At 32.9% G+C, this 26,327-nt stretch overlaps 1 protein-coding gene across 3 annotated transcripts in view; it reads left to right on the forward strand.

Annotated features, from left to right (window-relative positions):
• Window positions 1-19,497, forward strand: part of MEMO1 (mediator of cell motility 1) — a 129,619-nt gene extending 110,122 nt beyond the window's left edge. For 2 of the 3 annotated variants that reach the window (XM_067703332.1, XM_067703331.1), the window contains 3 exons: window positions 7,435-7,511; window positions 17,367-17,471; window positions 18,820-19,497. In XM_067703332.1, the coding sequence (XP_067559433.1) occupies window positions 7,435-7,511; window positions 17,367-17,471; window positions 18,820-18,951 (314 nt within the window). In that variant the 3' untranslated portion in view covers window positions 18,952-19,497. Of the gene's footprint in view, window positions 1-4,072; window positions 4,373-7,434; window positions 7,512-17,366; window positions 17,472-18,819 lie in introns of those variants that run through there. The other variant, XR_010934092.1, reaches the window with a different exon arrangement.
• Window positions 19,498-26,327: the final 6,830 nt, after the last annotated feature.

Here is a 26,327-nt window from a genome sequence, read left to right on the forward strand (position 1 = left end):
GAATATTTCTGAATCCTATTCCTTTTAGGACATCTCTTTGACTCATTTATTTTAATGGTTTAAGGATGCCATTATCTGTTCATTCTTTAGTTATTTCTTTGATTATAGTAAAGACATAAGGCACAACACCATAAATTTTCAGATACAGAATGGCCAGAAAAACATTCTTAATGAGATATAGGGAGCCCTGGCTTTTACATGTCTTATCATTGATTGCTGGAGTTTATTCAACATTTATCAGGCCTGGATAGGCTGGTTTCTTCTTCTCTTACCTCATGCTGCACTATGCATGGCCTTGAGATTTCGGTTCAAGAGAACCATCCTCCCTAATGGTCTAGATAAGTATTTCTGTTTAAGGCACTGATTTCTCAGCTGGGGCTGACTGTCCCCCCAGGAGACATTTGGAAATGCCTAGAGACATTTGGAAATGCCTAGAGACATTTTTGGTCATCACAGCTGGGGTGGGGAAGGAGGTGGGGATGCTATTGGCATCTAAGGAGTAGAGTCCAGGAAAGCTGTTAAATAAACATCCTACAATGCACAGGACAGCCCCCCACATCAAAGCATTATCCTGCCCCAAATGTTGATAGTGCTCAGGTTGGAAGCCCTGGATTAGGGTATGCATGTAGCTCTGCTACCTTGTCAAATTCATTAAGAGGCTCTCAGGGTTCTTTAATAATGAATTCTATTTGCTAGTTGGTTTGCTACCTTTGGCAGAAGCTATTTTTTATGGATATAAGTATATTACTTAGATCTGAGTAGGTAGATGCTTGAAAGAGTTCTTTCTTGGGAACTTTGAAGTTTAGTAATAAAACTAGGGAGTATCATTATTGAAAAAAAGGCTATTTTACTTAGTGTTATGAATTTGTGTTGATAATAAAGCATGTTTTAGAAATTAAAAGCTCCTGAAGCATGTGTTCCCTCCCTCTTCACTTTTAATTAAGGCTCTTATGAATCATTTAAAATCACTTTTATGATTTGAATAATTCACTCCCCTGATAGTGTTCTTCAGGGCCCTCCCTCAAGTTTGGCAGCACGTACAACCACAGCATAAATCCACATAAAACATGAGTAGATGTTTTAATATTGCTCTTTTATGTGGACTCATCCTTTTTACCTCATTGATGATTATAAAGCAAATCCTAAGCCACTACTATATTTAAGTAGAATGTTGAGAGAGAAAGATGAATTTTGTCTTATATTCTATCTAGGTCCTCAGAAAATTATTTAGGCCATTTGATCTCCTGATTTCTTGAAAATTTTGGAATTTAAATTGCAAGATAGAATTTTTTGGTGATAATTACAAAAAAGAACTCAAAATTTCCAGAGGTTGATGATTGTTAGCTATGGGAATCATCTAGAGACTAGAACATATTTATATTTACATTTGGTGATTAAGTAATGGAACTTTTTCAAGTGTTTATTTTTTCAGTATCACTATCACTAACAATACTCATTAAGTGCTTACTTTGTACTTATGGAAAGCACTGTACTAATTCTTGTTAGGAAATTTGATGGAGGTTTGGGAGTAAGTGGAAAGAGTTACATGGACACTATTCCAAAATTGGTAGACTTCTTTCTACAATAGTAATAGTAACTGTCATTCTTGTAAAATAAGCTTCATTTTCTATTTTATATGCCTGTTGAAATAATATGAATCATTGGCTAGTTATGGGTTAAACTGTGGTTACTTAGAAATTGTTTCGTATTTTTCAAATTCATGCTTTAGTGGCATTGGTCATCTTTCCTAAATTAATGAGGGGTATATTTCCATCTCAAAAGTCTAGCTTTTTCTCATGACAATAATACTTAGTAGTTTCTTCTTGTTTTAAAGATGCTGTGCAGATTGATCTTACCATACTAAATAATGATGACACTGAATTCTAAGTCATTTCACAGGAAGGATTCATTTCCTCAAGTACTCAGAGATCTTAGAAGTTTCATTGAGTTATGCTCTTAACACACTCCACATTTCTGAATAGCTGGTTTTTGAAGAAAAATCACTTAATTGATTATGGTACAGTTGATCAATTACTCACATATATACAGTGGAATTTTTTTGTTTTTGTTGAACAATAGAGTACTGGCAGTGACGACATCTTTCATCTCCAGTGGTCATTTCTCTTTATATAATATAATGTCCAGCTTCTGTGGAAAATAAAATGAGAAACTTGATGATAGAGACAGTTAGGAGACCTATATGTGTGTAACTGGAAGGATTTTGCCTTTGTCAACCTTATTTGTTAGCCAATGTCCATTATAAGAATGACTTTTTTTTTAAGGGTATTTTACTTTAAAGATGTTCATCTTTCAGATACCATTTAGCTCTTATTTAGACTTGAAAGAGATATTAGAGAAAAAATAGAAAGATTAAAATACTCTCAATTTTTCTTTTTGGGTGAGAGAAGCAAAGGGAGAGTTGGGAACCTAGATTCTATTGTGCCCTGTCTTTCTATCCCCTCACTTGAATCACCCTGCCAACCCCCTGCGTTTCAATTCCTGCGTTTTATTTGATCATTAGGGAGTCCAATAGGATGATGTTTCCCTGGTAATGTTTTAATGATCCCACCTCTTTTCACCTTTCCTACTACTACCAGGAAGAGTGGCATACACTTGCTACTAGTATTTGACTTTTACCATGGTGAAGTAATATTGTCCCCATACTTTGTGTACTTACCAAGTTCCACATCCTAGAGGATGGCTCCGTGTAAGAGGATTTTGTCTGGGCCTATTTTAGTTTTTCTAGTTAGTAGAATTTTTATTCTATTTTCCTGAGTTTCATTTTTGCTCTTTTCCGTATATACTGTTAATATTTGTGTTTTCCTGATCACCCTGAACTTTATACTTCCAAATTTAGATTACTGACAACTTTCATTAACATAACTTTCAGTTAACTTCTAAAAAGTTTCTGAATGAAACTGGACCTAACAGAAATTGATTCTTTAAAAGTGGGTTCATGCTTCTATTTAATTTTCTTTTTAAATGGTAGTTTTAAGTTCAAATCAGTTTCAGTAAATTTATTTGGTAGATGTTAATGATAAATTATATTATTTTGTTAAAATATGAATAGAGTTTACACTACAGTCACTTCAGCAGTTTTGGATTTTTATCTATAAACTTACATTTGTCTAGGTTTACGTAATTTCTTTTTTATAAATATGTGCCACTTATTAAAATTGGCATTCTCCTTCAATGTTTATGAAATTTATATCTTTATTCAGAATTCTAGTTTAATATATATTAACACGTGATTATTCATGCATACTCTTCTTCCTTTCTGTTGTTAGTCTCTTGGGTCTGAGGGTATTACTATTTTCTAAATATTTAAATTGGTTTGAGTGTAAGCTAGCTAATTCCTGAAATATATCTTATTCAGGCTTTCACATTTGTCTTCTCAAATACTGGTACATACTGATTTCACATATTTAGTGTTTTAATCTTTTACAAGTTTGAGATAAAGCCAATAATTTTACATTATAACTAAGACTTCAGAATGAAAGGACTATAGTATTTTGCTTATGAAAGTGATTACCTTATTTGAGATACTTAGATAATATTTTCTTTGTGAAGTACATTTTTTCTTTGGTAGTGACGTCAATTATGAGTGTCCCCAGTTTAGATCCTTAGTGTACTGTGGTTTAATAGTCTATCTCACAGGTTGTTGTGAGGTTTAACTCAAATATTTGAAAACGTTTTAACATATAAACATAAAGTGATTAAGTAAATGTATAACAGTACAGTTTTTACTGGACATAAGTCTGGTAGTCTGTCTTACTGACTGATCTTTTGGGGGCTTTATTGAACAACTTTCCAAGCTCATGTTTGTTTCTGCAATCTAGTGTATAGCTTAATGTTGAGGTATTTAATATTTTTTTTACTTTTTGTTTTGAGGTAATTCAAAAGTAGTGTTGGTTCTTGTACCATTCATTGTTATGTTTGTCCTCATTAGTTGATTGTTGTGTGTTAAACAGACATCCCTGGAGCTTATTCTCCACACTCTGTGAATCCACTCATTAATCACCAGTCACCTTTGGAGATGGGAAAATTACTTACCTGTATTTCTTTTTCTCAGAAAGCGTGCTCTGGAATGGATTCACAAATGAGCTACCCTCCTTCCCTCAAAGAGTAAGGTTTCTGCTTTACAGGATTTTTTTCTTGGGTTATTTTTCCTCTCATCTTTTGAATTTGAAAAGAACTGAGGGAAGGCACCTGAAGAAACTACTGACATACTCACTAGGGGAGTTCCAAAGCTTGTGCTGCCCCTAGGGGCAGTGTCAATGGCTCTTAAAGCTAGAAAGCTCATACTTGGAGTTGAAACAGGGGCTCAAAGAATCCATTTTCCCAGTGTACCTTCTGAAAGGATAAGTTTCAGGTAAGTAATTTTCTCTTACTATGTGATATGCTTTATTCATACTTAATATAAAAGTTCACAAGTCCAGTTCTCCAGGCACATAGGCAACTATATTTGTTCAGTTTAGATGCATAAACTTAACTGAATGTTAGAAATATTGTAAAACAAAACTCATGAGGTACATGAAATCATAATATATTTTAAATGAACAATAAATACTTAAAATTGCATTTATGATCAGTGTATTGCACTAGGATTGTCTTTTTTATTTCTTGTTAAATAAAATTTTGACAAACTTTTTTTTTTAATAATTAGAAACAAAAAAATCTTTTGAACTCAAATTCCAAGTAGTATTTAACTGAACTTGTATGTGTGTGTACTCATGTGCACACACATATATTCATACATATGTATGTATATACATTTAGGCTAGGATGATGGCAACTATTTACTTCAAATAAGATGCTTTCTTTAAGTATATTGACCAGAATGTAGTAATTTTGAAAAGTAATTTTGAAATGTTTGTATAATTAAAAACAATGATCGTAAGACAATTTGAGCTATCATAAGTAGGATACTTTTTTCAGTGTAGTAGCTTAGTAGTGTAAATTTAGCTTCTTAACTGATAAATCCTTTAACACTTATCAAATATTTCTACTCAGTTCTTCAGCTACTAAATGGGAGGTGGCTACTAAAGAGTAGCAAAAAGTAGATAGCAAAATATTAAACATTTGCTCATTGATTTTCTGTGTATATTTTCATTCTTATTAAATCACATGTTGATTTAGTATTTTAACTTACTTTAAACATTCTATGTACTTCTCTCTTACTTCAGAAGTAGTTTTTAAGTGAAAGTTACATTGAAAATGGTCCATATGAACAAGACCGAGTTTTAAAATATAGTTACACTTCTGACTTATGATTAAGGCAGGTTTGACCAACTTCAGCGTTTGAAACAGCGGCTCTGAACTTGGAAATAAATAGAAAGGACTTTCGAATAGTAAATGTCACAAAGTACATGCATTTTTCTTTGCACCTGAGAGTAGCAGTCTTGAGATAAGACAATTATGTCCCAGTCACAGGGATTATTGACAACTAAAACTGACAGCACCAGGAGCAAGAAAAAGAGAATGTGTTAGTATAAACCTGAAGCAGCTCGGGTTCAAAGAATATTCATCTTGATTTCATCCAAGGATATTACTCTTATTACAGTGACAGTGAGTTAGAATTTTCTTGTCTAAGATTATTCTTTTAATTGTTTATTCATTTCACAGAAGATTTGGGGCAGCTTCATCAAAAGAACTTTGAAACAGAAGTAGAAATTTAGTACCAATGAATTGAATCACTAAGTTATTATGACAGACATTACATTTGGCTTTGAATCTTCTGGCAGCCAGCTGACGAATAGGAAAAATAGGGTGAATTATATAGTTCCTGTTGTTAGCTAGGAGGAAGTACATATATTCTTTAAAGAAAAACAAAGCTATACTTAACTCTAAATTTTGTAAGAAATGTCTGATGAATTATTTAATATAGGGGTACTCAGTGATAGAACTGTCACTGTTTAAGAATTTTTTTAGTGCAAGGACTGTAATGAATCTGATAGTTATAGCAACATGCAGTAATCTCCAGTGTTTACCAGAAAAGGTTGTTATATTCAGAATGCAGGTAATTGTCTCAGAACCCTATTGCTTGATTATAGGATATCATGAATTTTAAGATGAAATATTTATTTAATAGTGGCGCTGGGCAGGGGGTGCAGGGAAATAAGAACTGCCACATTGAGTAGCTGTGCATGTTAATGTATGTGAAAAGTTAATATGTGAAAGTAAAGGAAATATGGTATATTGTAGAAAGGTGACCATCAGAGATGATTAGCATCAACAAGTTAATGAAATGTTAAGAACTGTGATGTGTAGTTTCTCTAAAAAAGGACATCAAAAGGGTGTTATAATTTTACATGTCTCATTATTTATAAGGTGATTTTTTTAGTGAGATAAACAGAAAACTTAAAAATCATAATTATCCAGCCAAAGAAACCCGCCTCCTCAGATGGGAGGATAATAATTGGATATGTGAACTTCGCTGTAAAATTGAAGCACAAGATGCATAGTATGTGTGTGTATGATTAGTGTACTCTGATACCTTCAAAATTGCGTTTTGGTGAATCTTTAAAAATAAAGAATATAAAAGTAATGAGTTCTTGGAAATAAAGGCATTGCTGAAAAATAGGTTTAGATATATCTGAAATACAACATAATCAGTTGAATAATAATATGTAATTAATTATGAATATGTTTAACTTTTGGCTTTTCTTTGACTATAGTAGGAAGCAAATTTTATTTCCTGAGCCTTTTGTTTTCTACCTTCTTTTTAAACTTCTTCCATTTTACCCTCTCTGTTCTTTGGAGAATAGCTAAACATTGAATGTCCTGTGCTTGTACCTTTGTTGAGATTTTATTGTCAGAGTAGGACTATTTGTTATATTTATACTTCTGTGTATCCTACTTAAAGGCACTTGTATTGATCCTTTTCCAAGTAGAAAATTGTGCAAAAATGAGATAAATTTTTAAAATCTAGGTCATAAAAATTATACAAGCCACATATATCTCTGACCTACTTTTTTTCTTTCTTTTCTGTAGTAGAGATTAAATCTTTGCATTTGTACAACAAAAGCTAAGCTTTCATTGATTTGTTAAATTGAGATAGTTTCCTTAAGCCAAATTTTCTTGAATCATATTCTTGGCGTTTACTTTCCATTATAGACCGATATAATATGTTTAACAATGCTTCTAACTTTTAAACTGTTTGTTTCCATAGTCTTTTGTATTGCTTGTGACTTTAAGGTTTTACAGTTTGAAATAGTTTTCAACATCATGAAACACTGGTGATATATCATTTCTTTATTACCTTCCCAAATATGCCTTTTATTTTTATGTACAAGGGCTCTTGGGAATGATTCTCTCAGAGGCTTAAGCTGTGCTTTGCCTTCCATGAGAACTGAAATTATTTGGTAAGCGCTTGCTTTCTTTTTAGCTTCTAATTTTTCCCTATTTTATTTTGTACATGATATTTGTTTCAAGGTCAAAGGTTCCGTTACAGTTACTATGATGAATCCCAGGGGGAGATTTATAGATCCATTGAACATCTAGATAAAATGGTAAGTCCTTCAGGTGTGGGGTTTTACTGCTCTAAGATTTTTTCTTTAATTTCAGATTAGTGATTCAAGACTTAATATGTTAAAATATACAATGGGCTAATAATTCTTTCCCTATCTTTAACTAAATGTGCAATATATATTTTGTAGTCATGTGATATTGATTATAAAAATAATCCCTGTTCTATTAGTAGAAATTTCCTTCATCTTAATTTTATTTGATTAATTACACCTTGAATAATTAGATACAGATTTTTAGATACTATTTGGGGAATGTCTTAGTTTTAGGGACAATGGGATACTAATTCCATTACTACTGTTAAGCAGAAACAACCATAACAAATTCTAAGTTTATTTTATTATTTAGTTATATTTTTTTGCCATTTGGGTTTTTCTTAAATGGAATTTTAATTTGTTTTAAATTAGAATTTTAAAGCATTATTGTATTCTTAACTAGTCCAGGAGTTGAATCTAGCAGATATATCACTAATTCTCTCTGACCTTCAATAGATCGTTTCAATTTTCTAGTCTTCAATTTGTCATCTCTAAGATGAGAGACTTGGAGAGGCTTGGTCTCTAAATTGTCTTTAAACTCCACCAGCCTTTAAGTCTGTAATCTGTTAAAGTTAAAGTCAACTTTACCAGTGTGTGAAAAGGTTTATGTATATGTTTTAGTATAAAAATATTTAGTCTAAAGTAGATAAAACATTTTACTAAGGAATCTGGATCTGAAACTATAAGTAGATTATATTGAGTAGTATTATTTTATTAAAAGTCAAATGGAATGAATGCAGTTACTTAGGAGATTTTATCATACAAAATAGTTACTTAGGAGATTTTATCATATTTAAATTTATTCTGTTACTTTAAATCCAATTATGGCCTAATGCTTTTACCTTTGGAATTTTGTTTGGATTTTAATTCACTGACTTTTGTTTTTTTTTTTTGGCTTTATTATGTTGCCATTTCAGTCAGTTAATTCTTTTCTGGCTATTATTCTAATCTTATTTTTCTGAGGTTTAGTTCTTAGTTGCCTCAGAAAACTTTCTGGTTCTATATCATTTATTTTCTTCATATAGCAAATGGTTAATGAGTATCCACTGTGTGTCTGGTACTATGTGAAGTATTGAAGATACTAAGAAGAGAAAACATGATCTCCCACTTAATGGATCTTACAGTCTAATCATCGAATAGATTTAGAAAGAAGCTGTTACAATATAGAGATATAAGATATTTATGAGGCAGTGTGGAAACACTGGTCTCCTTACTATTCTTGATAATGCCATATGTGTGCCTAGCTTAGGGCTTTTGCCCTCTTTGCACTGGACTGTCTCACTTACTTTATGGCTTTGCTCCGTTTTCACCTTCCCAGTGAGGCCTACTGACCACCGTATTTTTTTTTTTTGCTGTACGCGGGCCTCTCACTGTTGTGGCCTCTCCTGTTGCGGAGCACAGGCTCCGGATGCGCAGGCTCAGCGGCCATGGCTCACGGGCCCAGCCGCTCCGCGGCATGTGGGATCTTCCCGGACCGGGGCACGAACCCGTGTCCCCTGAATCGTCAGGCGGACTCTCAACCACTACGCCACCAGGGAAGCCCTGACCACCGTATTTAATTTGACATCTTACACTCCACCCTTTCAGCATTCCCAGTCCACCTTACCGAGTTCCACTTTTTCTTCTAAGAAACCGAATATTTTACTTATTTATTACATAAGGATATTTGTTTTGTTCACTAATGTATCCAAGTGCTTAGAATAGCAATTGGAACATAAGTAGGTGCTCAACAAATACTTTTCAAATGAATGAATTGGTGACTATAATCTTCCTATATACATAATTGAGTTAAATGAATACCCTAAGTGTACTCTGAGAAAGAAATAAAAGGAAAGTAATTTATAATATATTAATATATATTTAATAATGTAAATGCTCAGGCACCAACTGTACTAAAAGAGACAATGAAGTAGTTAGATGCTTACACATAGTATCTTTAATATAACAGCCACATACAAACAGTTGTTTATATTTGTCTTACGTTTACCAAGTTACGTTGGTGGGTGACTTGATTTTCCAAAATGGTGAACATTTCTTGGCAAAACTGTAAACTAAACAAAGTACAGTCTTCCCTCACTTTATATGATAGTTTGTTCCTGGGAAATCTATTGTATATTAAAATCATGCAAAACTTCTTTGTGTTTGTATGTAAAATGGCGTTAGAGTGTAGATAATTATAAGCAGGTTTTTCGCATACATGGACATGTGAAAGTGTTATAGGATGAGAACAGTTCTTTCTGTGTGGGACTGTCCTGTATTGCAGGACAGTCAGCATCCCTGGATTCCATCTACCAAATCCCCTGACAGTATCTTCTAGTTATTGGCACAACCCAGAAATGTGCCCACAATTTTCCATTATGCCCCTGTGGTGAACAGTTATTCTGTGACCTTACCCTGCTTTATTTTTCTTCTTAGTACTTATTACTGTGTGACTTATTATTTGTTGATTTGTTGATGAAAACTTGCCCTATTAGATAAGCTTCGTGAGATCAGGATCTTTGTCCATTTTGTATCAGCCTGTTTGTGGTACTCAGTATATGTATTTGTTAAATTAATGGATGAGTGGATGGGAGAGTAGTGAGAAATTAGGCTAGAGAATCTAGAACAGGCTGTTTAAAGGATATCTAATAGGAAAGTGATAAAATCAGATTGTATGTGAATAGATCGTATAGTTACAGTGCAGCAAATGGGTTGGAGGGATGCCAGAGGAGAAATGAGTAGACTAGTTTGATAATCCAAGTGAGACATGGTAATTTAGACAGTGGATGGGTTGGTGATGGTGGAAGAGAGGGACAGAGTGGATGTATGCAGTATATTTTAGAGACAAATTGATGATAGAACTTGGAGATCAGTTGAACTTGGAGGGGAAGGAAGTATCAAGGATAATTCCTTCTAAAAACTACAACAGACTAGTGAATATAACAAAAAAGAAGCAGACTTAGAGAATTAGATTTAGAGAACAAACAGATTTAGAGAACAAACTAGTGGTTACCAGTGGGGAGGGGGGGAGGGGCAACATGGAGGTGAGGGAGTGGGAGGTACAAACTATTGAGTGTAAGATAGGCTACAAGGATGTATCATACAACATGGGGAGTAAAGCCAGTATTTTGTAATAATTGTAAATGGAATGTAACCTTTAACAATTTATAAAAATTAAAAAAGTAAAAAAGGATGTTTCCTAGATATCTGGCTTATGCTGCTGGTTAAGTCTTGGTTCTGTTCTCTTAAGTCGGAAGCACAAGAAGATAGGACTAGATTTTTTACAAGGTAGGGTGATCATAAATTGTATTAGGATATGTTATATTTGCTATTGCTTTTAAGGCATCCAAGTGGAGATGTCAACCAAGTAGGCATTTGGATTTTCTTTTCACCAGTTTTTTTTTTTTTTTTTTTTTTTGCGGTACGCGGGCCTCTTACTGTTGTGGCCTCTCCCGTTGCAGAGCGCAGGCTCCGGACGCGCAGGCTCAGCGGCCATGGCTCACGGGCCCAGCTGCTCCGCGGCACGTGGGATCTTCCCAGACCGGGGCACGAACCCGTGTCCCCTGCATCGGCAGGCGGACTCTCAACCACTGCGCCACCAGGGAAGCCCTCACCAGTTATTTTTGAGTGCATTTACAGTTCTAGGCACTGGTGGAGATATGGCAGTAAACAAGCCAACTTGCTCTCACGGACATTTTATTCTAATGGGAGGAGATACATTTTTTTTTTTTTAAGTTAAGGATATTGTATAGAAGTTAGTTTCTAATAGTGATGTGTGCTATGCAGAAAATATTAAAAGGGTTTTTAAACAGTATATAATTCTAGGCTGCTTTAGATTGAATGATTGGAGAAGGACTTCCTGAGAAGGAATATTAAATTGAGATACAAATAAGAAGGAGCAAACCAAGTGAAGATTAGAGGGAAGAGCATTCTAGACAGAACTGCCATTGCAAAAACTTTATGATGGGAAAGAGGCTAGTGTGTTAGAAGAATGGGAAAAAGGTCAGGGTTGTAGGAATATAGTAGATAGGGGTTAGAGTGACACAGCTCTGGTAAGAGAGGTGGGCAGGGATCAGATAATGTAGGGCTTTATAGTCCAGGGTAAGAAATTTATGTGAATACAGTGGGAAGTGAAATGATGTAGTAATGAAATAATTATTTTAAAAGTCGGTCTGGCGGTTGTGTAGAGAATAGATTCTACAAGAGGGTCAGGGATAGTAACAGTGGGCATTGGCAGGAGTTTAGGGGAGAGAAGATAGTAATTTGGACTGGGGTGGTAGTAGTGGAGATAGAAAGAAGTTCATAGATTTGAGTTCTTGTATTCAATAGGGCTTTGCTAATGGATTGACTATATTGGTTTGGAGCTCAGAGAAGAGGTCTGGAGTAAGTTTGGGCATTCTCAACATGTAGATGGTAATCAAAGCCAGGGCAGAGATAAGGTTGTCTACTATAGTAATCCTCAACCCCATCTTTACAACTGAAATCACTTGTGGAACTTTTTCAAAATAGACCTGCCCATACCCACCCCTGGATATCCACTTTCAGTAATATGGAGAGAGTCCCAACAACTTTATTCCAGAATAGCTTCGTAGGTGAGTTTGAGCTAGCCTATTATGGCCCCTGATCTGTTGAAGTAGAAGAAAATTTCCTATTCATCTTCTTTCCCTTTGTTTTCTACTCAGCTCTTTAAATCATTTGTAAACTTTAATCAGGCAACATTTAATTTTGCAAATTTGTAAATCAGTGAATTATTGAGTATTTGCTTCATATTAATATGCTTGAATTTAGTATTTGATGTAACATTTGACTTGAACTTGATTTTTGTGGTCCGTTTATTGAAACATTTCTATTTATATATAGAATTTTTTTATAATATATAGAATTTTTAAAGGGGTCTAAAATGGTCTGTTCTTTTATTAGCATGCTATTAATTCAAGTTATAAGTCCATTCTGGGAGTTAGAATAAATGGATTAAAATAATAAGCATGGTTAGGTCTGTACATATACTCATGTATATATGGTTTTATACATGTATGAGTATATGTACACTCACTATTAGGCAGACTCTTATACAATGTGTTTTCTTAATTGGTTTATATAACCAAATGGTGAATATCCCACTGTATATTGCTTTTCACAAGTGTCATTTTATGTTGTAAATAATTTCTTTCATTTCAGAATTAATATCTTAGTTGCTATATGCAATCTTTTCAGAGCAAAATATAGTAGGATGCTTCTCTGTACAAGTATTGCAAAAATGTTAGCAATTCTGAATTGTAATTATACGTTTGGAAAGTTTGATAGAGTGAAAAGATTATTTTTAAGTATAAAATTTTAGATTTAATTTTTAAATATTATTATGTTAATTAAGTTTTGGTCCCTTTTTTGTTATCAGAAAAGTCTTATTAAATATAGTTATTAAAATGCTAGAAAATAATTGAAAGTTTTTAGTTTCCAAAAGAAAAACTGCTAATTCTTTTTTTTTTTTTTTGGCAAAAATTTTATGTCCAGCATTTGAATATCTTGGAAGTTAATTATGTGAAGAAAACGCATAAGGAAGGAAGAATGAATTGGAAAACAAACAATCTTCCAAATGTTGTATTTGGGAGAAAATAACTAGTTATAAGAGATATAGATTCTGAAAGTCTTAGAATATTACTGACTACTGACCATGTTTTTTGGAAATTAGTACTTTGCAATTTCAGTAATTATAGTGACCAAAGCAGAACATATTTTAAGATGTTGATTTTTGTGAACCTTTTAGATCACATACTGGAAACATTAGCCACATTTATACATATTTTATATATATTACATGACCACAGGTTATTTTTTCCGTACTACTTTTGATATAGACCAGTGTTTCTATGGCTATTGGCATACTATTTATGATTTGGCAGAGAGAATCTGAAAATGTCATTGTAGTCAGCTTTGTAACTTCTTTTCCTTCCAAATTTACTAGTAGTCACTTTGTTTACTTTGAACTTCAACTTCTTTTCTTCCTTTTACTCTTCTGAAAGTGAAATTGTTCATGTTTGTCCACTCGTACTTCTTTCTCTTGAACTTAGGCCCGTAGTTTAGTTTCTTTAGTAGTCTTTAGTCGGTTTTACAGCATCATCTTTAAGGTAGCTATTTATTAGTACACTGGTTCTTAGCACTGCTGTATTTAGGGTGATTTCTTTTTTCCATAAAATTTCTTTCTAATGAAGATTTTATCTTGATACCTCTTAAAGAAACTAGAATATTTCCTTTTCCTACCTCATCTTCCTAAATGTGTACCCATCTCTTCAACATAAATGTGTATCCTTATTTTAAAAAATAAGGCCACAGTCCTAATGATTTGATAATATGGTTTTAATTATCTGTTAATAATTGATAGACATGATTCTAGTTCTTATTTCTCAAAGACTTCTAAAAATGTTTTGCTACTCTTTTGTGTGTGTTACTTTAGATCACATCTAGGTGATAGTATTTAAAATTAAATAAAATTTAAATTAAATAATTTGTTATATATAGATAAACTTTTAAAAAGGGAAGACCTTTGTTGTCGAGTCTTGAATTTGCAGCTCTGTTAAATAGGCAGTTAAAACTGCCTATTAGGTTTGGGATTACCATTTAGGATTTGACAATACAAGCTTTCACTCATTACTTGGAGAGAGTCAGCACAATGATAGATTCCCTCCGCCCTTCTTCCCCTCAAGGTAGGGAGTTAGCTTTCAGTCTGAGAATTTCTTGCTGAAACTGTTAAAATTCCTCAGAAACCTGTACTGTGATGGATAGGCTCTTGGTGTTTATAATGTCTGTTTGTATCTTAGAGCTGAATGGGTAGTGACCCACTTCACTGCTTCATATTAGATTAAGTTCATATGAACAAACTCTCAATATACCAGGCCCTAGGCAAGCTTTCTATCACCTGGACTTTAGATTTACTGATCATATCTTCCAGTATGTTAAGAAATCAAAAAGTTCTTTAGGCGTATTTGGGAAGCATTTTTGTTTTTCATCTTTTTGGAATTTGTGCAGTAGTATCAAACTAGCATTTTTATCTTCTTGGAATTTTGGTAATAGTAATTTCAAAATTGTTTGCATCAAAACATAAATATATACAAAAGTGCTTGTCAGTGTTCTGTGTTAGTTAATGGGTGTCCCAGTTTGCAGTTTTACTAATCATTTTTGCTGTTGTTTGCAAACTTCATGAATTTTCCACTTGGAGAGGTTCACTCATGAGAAGTGCCTTAATTTTTCTCTCTATCCCTCCTTTATAAAAAGGCATCTCTTTTTTTTTATATAAATTTTTTTTTTTACTTTTGGCTGCATTGGGTCTTTGTTGCGGTGCGCGGGCTTCTCATTGCAGTGGTTTCTCTTGTTGAGGAGCACGGGCTTTAGGTGCGTGGGCTTCAGTAGTTGTGGCACGTGGGCTCAGTAGTTGTGGCTCGCGGGCTCTAGAGTGCAGGCTCAGTAGTTGTGGCACAGGGGCTTAGTTGCTCCGCGGCATGTGGGATCTTCCCGGACCAGGGCTCGAACCTGTGTCCCCTGCATTAGCAGGAGGATTCTTAACCACTGCACCACCAGGGAAGTCCCAAAAAGGCATACCTCTTAACTGTCACATTTGTCAGAGAATTGAGTATAATGGAATTGATTCTTGCCCTGGTAGGTACATAGCACACTTCAGGAAATTAAAATTTTAAATGTAATACCTTAACTTCCATCACCTGAATTTTTTACTTTCTGTGTTGTAATTTAACCATTATATCTTCATTTTTAACACTTTATTTATTTACACTTCTCTACATTTATAATTCTATATTTTCTGTGTGAAATTTCTTGGCCAGTTACTTTTAATTCTTTCTCTTCTACAAATGTGATCATTAGTTTTCTTCTCTTTGAATTACTCATGTTAATATATATAAATGTGATGTTTGTTCACAATGTGCTTTGAGATTTTAGTATTAAAATATACATTTGAACTTCAGTGTTACATGATTTATTAACAAGTGGAATTCTATTTAAGGTAAGCTGTCCTAGACTTCACCCAGGAGCATTGAAAATTCTTTTATAATATGTATACCAATTGTACCTATGTGAGAGTATTAAAGAATTGTTGGTATGTCTCTTGTTATTCTATATGAAGCAGAGTAAGTCAATGAGAAGCCTAGGATTAGAAATCCAGTAGCCTAGGATTAGAAATTTGAGACAAGCTTTTAACCTTTTTTATGCCTTAGTTTCTTCATCTTTAGGGAGTTCTACCTTGATTATGCATATTTATGGAAGAGATTTGTAACCCCATCTCTGCATTACTACTTGGTTTAGAAATATGAGTGATTTTCTACGTACCAGAATTATAATACTAATTGTTTATCTTAGGTTTAACTTTTAAATTAGTTCATATTTCACTCGGTTTGCACCAAATGTCAGTGGAGAATGGTGACCTGTAAGCCTCCTAGTTGACAGGGGAAAACCAACTTAGCCTTAAACACTGGTTGTGGATAAATCTGAGAGTGGCTAATTGATGTGCAAGCAATTGAAAGTTGACTATACACACATACGCTTATCTTTCAGATATATTTGTAGAAAAATATGATAATGTTTATGAAAGACTTGGATATTCTGAAGAAAGATTCTTTATAAAATTAAAATTTGATTTACATACCGCCATTGCAATATTTGTACTGTGTTACCTACTGATGGCTATCATTTTTCAGTTGAGTGTTCATCTGATTACTCTAGGTGATTTTACACTGTGCTTGTTAAAACATGTTGAAATATAATTAAAAAAACACAAAAATGTATCAGTTAATTCCTGAGTTAAACCACCATTTACATTTTTCCCAGAGGATATTAAGCCAGTTTATTAAACACAAATGTAAAGTATTTCACCTGAATAAGAAAACAAGGTAAGGTAGTTGGTGAATGGATGAGTTAGAATCATTGATTTATTTGCTTGATTCAGATGAGTTAAAGTTGCTCTGTATTGATGTATTTTGAGCACATTATTTTGAATGCATTTGCAGAATACAGAATTAAGTATAAACAAGGGTCCAAATGATAGTTATTGTTTCAATAGTAGTCTAAAAATTTTGATTCTCAATTAAAATCTTGAAAGCAAAGCATTCTAGTTGAAGAGATAAAGAACTTTTATTTTTTCCACTTATTTTTAAAGACCCATTTTGCTTAAGCTTTTATCAGTCTTTTATGAGCTTTAAATTGATTAAAATACATTAACTATTTTCTTAGTTCGTGGACTCTTTTTATCACATACCTAAATACTGATAATTCAAAATGCCTTACACATTGTTGATGTTTAAGTATATGTTATGGAAAAAGATAAATTATAATCAGCTCTTGATTATTTATACCAGTGGTATGAGAAGTATAATGGACATTGGAAAAACAGCCATATATCAAATTTAATTTTAGATTTTGTGTGAAAATTTTCACAACATGTTTACTTGTGTAAATATTATATATGAAAAACATAAAATCATGAAATGTTTGAGGATTTGTGAGCTGAGTGACAACTGGGGAAGGTGGTGTAGAAACATGCCAGGAGGTCAGAGAAAACTGGAGATTAAATGTTTCAGTATGTTTAATATACATACTTAATAAAGTATGTATATTATTGAGAGTTGACTATAATGAGATTATCTTGGATGAATGAATTTGATATTTCACAGAGTTTAATGTTTAATGTATTTTCTTTACTTCTCCTTAATTGAAAAATTATGATTGTTAGCTCTAAGTAACAGTTTTAAAATATAATTAGGAAATAATAGTCTTATTTTCTTTTTCTTTCATTCTTTTTTTTCTCTTCTTCTTTTTTTTTAGGGTATGAGTATTATAGAACAATTAGACCCTGTATCTTTTAGCAATTACTTGAAGAAATACCATAATACTATATGTGGAAGACATCCCATTGGGGTGTTATTAAATGTGAGTATCCTTAGGAAGCCTTGATTTTTTAAAATTTGATCCTATTATGTTTCAAAATGTCTTAATTGTTATCATCTGTCATACCTTATTAGCTTTGATTTTAGATATATAGTCAATTTTCTTTCTAGTTCCTTTAAGATAATTTAAATTTCCATTGTTTTGGTTACTTAAATAAAATTATACATTACTGTATGACAGGTCAATACTTTCTTTTAAATACAGAAAGTTATTTAGAAGAGAAACCCATTTTTTTCTCTTGACTCTGAGCCAATTCCAATATGCTCTTTACAAATATAAACCAAAGTAACGTCTCAAGAAATATGGTCTTACTAATTTTTTGGTTTTATTTAGTGTTCTTGACTTTATAAAAAATAAATGGAAGATTCTGCTCTTGAGTTTTAGATATTCATAATTTAATAAAGCAAGGCAGATGACATGTATATGTTTTTCTACTTATAACAAAAACAATATTTCATTTAAAGACTGGTAAAGAGGCAGAAGTTTTGGTTAGCTGGATTTTCTAAAGAGATAATAACATTAATTTTTTTCCTAATAAAACTGAAATTGAAAGAAAATGAGAGACTCAAAAAGAAGACGGTGTACACTCAGGAATGGTTAGAGGAAGTAATAATGGGTTCATTGTTTGGAGAGGCAGAGAAATACTGGAGTTGGTAATGTAGTCTAGAATAGTCTAGGGTAGGAACCTAAAGGTCTAGTATTACTGTGATTTGAAAAATAGTACATTGTGGATTTTTAGGAAAGGTCTTCTCTTAAGCAGTGTTGATTGACTGGGAGAAAAGCCTGTTAAGGGCTTAAATTGATTTATGAAATTTAAACTAGAATAAGCTATACTAATTTACCAAAGTTTGAATTGGGTCAAATAAAACTTTAGTAAAATAAATGATGAGCCAATTCACAATTAAAGTAAAAACCCTGGTATACCTCTTAGATTTGGTAGTCAATTTATATACATTTAAAATTTCAGACAAAGAAAAGACTCCAACATTTCAAGACGAAAGTGGCCAAGGTTTGGTTTAGAGAATAGAAAGAAAGATACTATGATTTTTAAAATTTTTTATTTATTTATTTTTTAAAGTGCCTTATTAAATACAGGGAGAGGTAGAGTGGAAGATGACTGATATTTATCAAGAAGCTAGATTAGGAGAAGTTCTTTGAGAGAATGAAATAAGGAGTTCTTTCTTTTTCCTATTTAATATGGGGTGACGAGAAATTCAAGAAACTAAGAGTGAGAGAGAGATCTAGGCTTCAAAGTTAAGCTACCAGCACATTCAAAGAGTGCTCACTTTTTTGTGTGATGTCTGTCATAACCAAATTTTTCTTTTTCTAGGCTATCACAGAGCTGCAGAAGAATGGAATGAATATGAGCTTTTCCTTTTTGAATTATGCCCAGTCAAGCCAGTGTCGAAACTGGCAAGACAGTTCAGTGAGTTATGCAGCTGGAGCACTCACGGTTCACTGAAGCTCTGAATCCTCAGGGATGCCACCTGCACATACTCATACTCTGTCCAGGGTCCCAGCCTAACCCTTACCAAGATACTGGTCCTGGTTTGGGGGGATTCTGAAACCTCAAACTAATGGAACTTTCTTTTCTTCTTTTCTAGTAGGTGTAGTCCTTCCTTAATTTCAACTCATTAAAAAAATGCTTTATAGTTTAGAGCAGTGGAAGGAAGGCTGGCATCAAAATATTTTGATCAAAAAAAAAAAAAAAGGCAATGTAAAGGCACAGTTGTGGCAGTCAGTTTTTTGAAAGTTAACTTGTAAAGCATTTACCATATCCTAAATTTGCACTCTTTGCAGACTTGTGCACATATACTCCGCTTTCAGAATAGTTTTGCAAATTGTACACAAACAAACAAAAAGGGTGGAAGCTTTTTAATAAAGAAATTGCATTTATAAATGATCTGTATTAGAATATAAAAATCTCCAGTTATAGTCAATTACTACCCGTGTTGTACAACAGATACCTTCTATTTTAGTTGCTAATAAAGGGCTACACAACTCAAAATAGTCTGATTTAAACTTATTGCTCTGTGGTACATATGAAAATTGTTTTTTATTAATTCCATTTCAGAATTTTTATGTTAAAAGTGGTAAACTTTAGCTCTTATGTAAAAATATGTTAGGATGTATTTTTATATTTTACATATTTATGTGATTTTTTTATCACAGATATTAGAATCATATTTTAAAGTTAGCTTTTAAAATTACATACAGTTTGCCTTTTTATGTGTGACATCACTTTGTGTCATTACTGTATTATAACACAATATAAATTCAAGATTGGTAAAGAACATAGGTGTAGTCCTGTAATTCAGAGATAGTGCTTGATAGGCAGTAGTCTGCAAATGAGGAAATACTGAAGAATGTTCTTAGTGGTTTTCAAATCATTGCAGACCATACACTGCTGCTATGCTTTTTTAGTGCTTCAAGCAATTTGACTGTCTTACTTGAATTTTTAGCAAGAAGTCATTAACAGTAACAAAAAACCACTGGATTTTCTTACAGTTCTACAATTTTTTTTGTCATGATTTTTGGTGCGGCTCTTCCAACTAAAATAATGGTATGGTGTTGTATTTCTTCCTTTAGCATAGACCAATCGTAGTCACTTTGGCAAAAAAAAAAAAAGTTAATTCAATTAGTTAATATTGGCCATCATGTATGTACTAGATTATACCTATTTTAATATAACAGTGGGTATTATTACATTGGAGAGCATTTATATCTTCAGTGTTATGCCAGAATAGCACAATTTTTAGATGCCTTGCACCAATTTTACTTAAAGATTTGCATTTCTTACTAAATACCAACTTTCTATACTCAAGAACTGAGATAAAATACTGTAATCTTTTGGATTCAAAATTACCCACCAATCCATATGTGGAAATTATATTCTTACATATTAGTGATTTATTTCCCATCATTCAGATATACTTTTGAGTACTGTAAATATTTATTCCTTATTTATTATATAGACTATAAAAATTTCAAAATTGACTACAGAGTACATTTTTAATGTTTTCTGGGTATAAAACTAATTACATGATTATTACAGAAAATTTAGAAAATGCTGATAGCTATAAAGAAGAGAAAAAAAATTACCTGCAATCTCACTATTCAGAGATATACACTGTTAATATTTTTTGTATTTCCTTTCGGTCTTTGTCTATGCTATTTATATGTATGAGTGTGTATATGTATTTGTGTGTGTGCGTAATAACAAAATTGAGATTATGCTGATCATATAGTTGTATATCCTACTTTTTATAACTGACCATCATAAGTACTTCCCCATGTCTTTGAAAATGTGATTTTTAGAAATGGCTGCCTAATATTCTATTGTATGAATACAACATGATTTAACCAGTTCTCTCTTTGGATATTAGATTGTTTCTAATGTTTGACAATTATAAATAATAGTGGGATGGACATCTTTGTATGTGAAATTTGAATTCTATATTAGACTAGTTCTTTAGGATATATTCATGGGAATGGGATAATTGGTTTAGATGGTGAGAACTTTTTAAGCTCTTTAAAATATGACCAAGTTATCCTTCAGAAAGATTGTACCAAATTAGCAGTTTATGAGTACTCATCATACTGCCGCTTTTCCACTATTATTTTTTTCTAATCGTTGACAATTTGTTAAGCAAATAATTGGTTGTTCTTTTGATCATTCTATTAAGAGTGGCTTTATAATGAATTATTTTTTTCCCTTCTGTAATTTTATAGTTAATTGATTAATAAAAAACACAAGAGGGTTGGTAGGTTGAGTGGGCTATAGCCCTCTGAGTATGTTTACTGTACATTTAAATCTCCAAAGTACTTCAACATCACTTTACTTTATCCTGGAATATGAGCTATCTTTCTTAGTCATAAAGTAGAAAGAGTTCCAAACTGATAGTTAAGTGTTGGGTTCTGGATCTGCCTCTGCCACTAATTATTTGTCTCACCATAAATATTTCATGTTGTAGCAAAACTTTAACTGTAAAATGTAGAGGTGATCTTTTAAGCACTTTCCGGTTTCAAAGTACTTTGATCTTGTGATTTTGCTCTCTAGAGATTCTAATGTCATTTATGTTTAAAAAACTACATGGTTGAATTGGATTAGAAGTATTATCTTTTGATTTCAACTCTACATACATGAAAACGAAAGTCCTTTTTTTAATACAAAAGGGAAATTAACTTGCATTACTTAATGCAGTTAATAGTACCTAAATTGTTGAACTTAAGCTTTCCTGCTTTAAGTGCCTTTAAAAGTATTTTTATTTGAAATATAAAATGTAAAGGAAATTTTATGTAGTTCTATACAGTTTCTTTTTTTTGATATACTTTTGAGTTATTAGCAGCAACTTTTTTTTAAACCTTAGATTGCACAGAGCAGTATATTCATGGATTCTTCATTATTCGGGTAATGAGTCCTTGAGAAATGTATGTTAAAGATTAGCTCAGTGAGCAGGTAAGTAAATGCTCTCTGTCTTGGGTGGGCAACAAATCTTTTATACAGAGTAGGGATAAAGGATTATTCAGATTCCAGTGTTTAGATATTCCAATGGAGATAGTAGGTGTCCTGAGTTAGTTAATGGTTATTATTGCAGATCTCAGATTTTTCTTTGGTAGCAAATAGTTCATTATCGTAGATTAGAGGTTGGTAAATGTTTTGTGTGAAGGGCCACATGATAAATATTTTAGGTTTTTCAGGCCATCTAGTCGCTCCACAGCTATTCACTTTTGCCATTGTAACACAAATGCAGCCATAGACAATGTGTAAATGAGTCATTGTGGCTGTGCTTCACTCACACTTTATTTACACAAAAAGATGGTGAGCTGGATTTGGTCCATAGGCCGTAGTTTGCTGTCCTAGATGGTATAGTTCACTTGTAGTTCAAATTACTGGCTAGTAATTTAAACTGCAACAAATGGTTGTGAGTTTCTGTCATTCCAGCCCTCTCTTAATTTGATGTAGTCTGGCTGGCTGGGTTTGAATGTTATTTAGGATTATAAAGGTAAGTGGGAAGTGGGTGTGGGAAACTGGAAACTATTAGGGAAAAAAGCACTTTGAAGCCCTTTTATTTGCTAGAGCCCATTAGAGTTTTGCTTTGCTGCCATAGTTAATCAAAAGAGTGATGAGTGGAGGTTGTGATTGGTGGTTGCAGATTATATAAATTATTCTTAAGCACTTGGCTACCTAGATGATAGTAGAGGGTGGAACAGATAAGAGAAATTGTGAAATATGACTTTATTTTGCCATATAAAGAAAGACTGTTGGAAAAATAACTACCATCTTCCATCACCATCACTTTGTTTAAGACCCCCTCAAATTCCTCCCATATTTAGGAAGAACATAAACTTAGGATAAAAGAGAGTTATTTAAGTTGAATGACTTTAAGTTGATGGAAAAATTGCTCCACCTGTTCTTTTCTCATCTACTCTGTATCACTGAAAATTTCATCAAGGAGTAGTATCAGTCCACAGACTGGCAGTTGGAAAGTGCTGTGATACAGTTGCTGAAAGATCTAATGTAGTTATAAAATTATTATTGATAAGGAGATGTAGTAAACCACATGTACTCTGATATTCAGACTAAAACTTTTATATTATTGTGTTAAATTGTAAGTGCCACATATCAAAAGTGACATTGTGAAGTATAGTGTTCATAAGGAGGCAGACTGAAAATTGTAAGCGCCACATACCAAAAATGACATTGTGAAGTATAGTGTTCATAAGGAGGCAGACTGAATGTTGAAAGTCTTGAGTGGGATGCAAAGAAATTGGTGATACTTATTTTGGAGAAAATAAGTTTAAAGAGAGGGAGTTTTCTTCAGATATTTGAGTGACTGCCATGTGTAAGAAGGAATAGAATTGTTCTGTCTTGTTCTAGGTGGAAAAATTAATTATAAGAAATGGAAGTTTCTGGTTCCACATTTAAGGAGAATTATGTGTATGAGAATTCCTACATGAAAATCAGCTCTGTCCTCATAAAATCATTGGAAGTATTCGCACAAAAGCTAGATCAGTGGTTCTCAAAGTAGGAGCCCTATACTATCAGCATCAGCACGACCACTGGGGTATATTACCTGTGTAGACCTGAAATTATGGATCACCAAGCTGAAAAAAAGCTAATGGAATTAGTATAAATAAAATGGAACTTATTTCATTTGTATAAAACTGTTAAGGGAAATCATTTTTAAATAAAAACTGATTTTGATCATTTAACACTAACTTTCAACAGAGATTATAAATTGATGATTGTTACTTAATTGTTAGTGAAAGTAACTTAGCGTTCCTAAATCTAAAACAGAGCTATATCAGTATCAGAAAAGGGTATTGAGGGAGCTTGCTCTTTTTATATTATATTATTTTAATGTCAAAATATTGGGAGGGGAACCAAGAGCAGCTGGCAGATAAGTTTTCTCTGCGCTTTTCCTCTTTTCCTATGCTGTAAATAAGACCGAGTGGCATGTCACAGTATTACATTGACCATGCTATATACATTTGGTAAAAGTAATGCTGGTAACTGGAACTTCTGCCTTTGTAACGTAATTGTTGTGTATGGAGTTTGTTTGCCTATCCTAAGTTAATTGATATGTTCTGTTTTTTGGGTCCTCTGTGAAGAACCGTAGAGTTTTAGATTTGTCATTTGTTCAAGGGTTCTCCAGTGGTCACAGAGTGGTTTGTACCCAGGGCTTATCACATTTACAGTGTTTGTATTTAATTCTAATGCAAGGTTTTGGCCATCACCCTAGAAAAATAATGGAAAAAATTTAAAGCCAGTTCTCCTAATTTTGAAAGCCATATAATGCAATTGGTTTTTAAATTGTACACTATATTGAAATGTATATTTCATACTGTATAAAGTGAGGTTTGTAATTTTACTAGATACAGTCCTATTTTTTTCCTATCAGCCTAATAAGGAAACCAAAGAGAATGTTATTAACTTATTCAAGGCCAAGTGTATTCAGCTATGAGTAAGACCTTAGTTCTGGTCTTTAAGTCTGCCAATGTAAACTTTGGAAAATATTTTAATTTTTGTGACCACAGTATTCTCTGAATTACTTACTGAATGTGATATTATATACATTTAAGTAAAAAATATTAAAGCAAGATGAAAACTAAGAAAATTAGAATGACATGTGAATGACATCATATAAATGACAAGACTGAGTTTTGTGAGTTTTAAAATTAAATACCTAGACTGTTGAACTAGATTTAATAAAATATTTTTACCTTAACAATTTTATAAATGGAAATTCTTTTCTAAGAAGTTTTTTTTTCCATTTAAAATTTACCCATTTAAATCTAGCACATAAGAGACTTCAGTTGGTATTGGTTCAACTTTGATGAATTGAATTTTAAAGCAAGGAGAACAAAAGGCAATCTTTATATGAAGTGTTTTCTAAAGGACAGGAAAACAAACCTTTTAACTGGAAGCAATTTTTAATTGGCTTTTTCCATGTTCAGTTTTTGATTGTGGAAACCAGCTTCCTTATTAATTTTAAAAGATGGTAGAATTTAATATTCCTAGGCTCTATGTAATGCCAAATGAATGATAATATAAGTGATCTGGTAAATTTGAAACCATTGGCCCATGATTCTTAGCTCATATTTTATAATATCCTATGGTGTTTACTGTTATTTAAAAGTGTTACAGAGTTTTTAAAACAGCAAATTAAACTGTGTTTTAGCTGTTTGTCCAATGACATGTCTAGCCAACTCTCAAGTAAAAAGATGTTTTGAGGTGCTAGAAGCTTTGCACTGGAATCCATTTTCAGCTTTGCCAGTGAGTTGCTACTGATTTGCTGGAACAAATCATTGGTCTTTCCTAGAGCAGAGTTTATCTCTTTATTAATGTGTGTTAGAAGTGAATAGTATGACTCCTAAGGGCCTTTCCACCTTTGACTTTTTATGATGATAATAAAAATACCTTATTATTTAATATATTGTACTTTTAACATATTGTAATTTAAAAAATATGTTTCACACCTTTTTCTTTTCTCTTAGTCTCAACAATAAGTAGGCCAGACGTTACTGTATTTTTACTGATAGAGACTCCGAGGCCCATACAAATAACATGACTTATATAAGTTTGCATGGCTAGTTAGTATGAAGAGCTAGCAAGAATTCAGCTCTTCTAATTTTTAGTCTTGTGTGTTACAAATGCTATACCATATTATTATTCTATGTTTTGTTTTTGGTGCTGGCTCTTTGAGATATCATATTGAATTCAAATAGTAATGGGTTTGTGCAACTTTAGTGAAAATGGGAATGATTCATGTAAACATCTACTTTGATTAATTCAGGCAAAAATAGATTTTTTTTGGTGGATTAAAATACTCCTAATAACTGCAGACTTCTGTTCTCTTTGCTGGGAGGTTTACTTTTAGACCTCAAAATTCTGTGCTATTGCTTGCATCGTTAAAAATGCACTTCTTCTTTGTAATGCGACTGTGACAAAAAATGAATTTAAGTTTTGTGATTTCTGATGGTGAGACTTTGCAGCAGACACTCTCACCATTCCAGTTCATGCATTAACGTGTCCTGCAAGCACCTGCGACTCTGCCTTGGATTTTCTCACCTGCACACAGGGCAGACTGGAAGTGCTAGGAAGATAATCCTCTGGGAGCATCCCTCAGCCAGTGATAGATGGGAATCGGAGAATAATTATTCCAGCTTCCTTGCCCTTCTGGTATACTTTGAGGCATGTTTCATGTTGTTTCCTAGAGTTTCCAGTGGGGCTGGACCTCATTGCCCACAACAGGAGACTGTTAAATATGCATTCTTTATTTTCTTCCTCTTCTTCTCTGTCTCACTTCTCATTCCTTTAACAATGTTTTCTGA

The sequence above is a fragment of the Pseudorca crassidens genome, chromosome 14, assembly GCF_039906515.1.
Source record: "Pseudorca crassidens isolate mPseCra1 chromosome 14, mPseCra1.hap1, whole genome shotgun sequence".
Lineage (NCBI taxonomy): Eukaryota > Metazoa > Chordata > Mammalia > Artiodactyla > Delphinidae > Pseudorca > Pseudorca crassidens.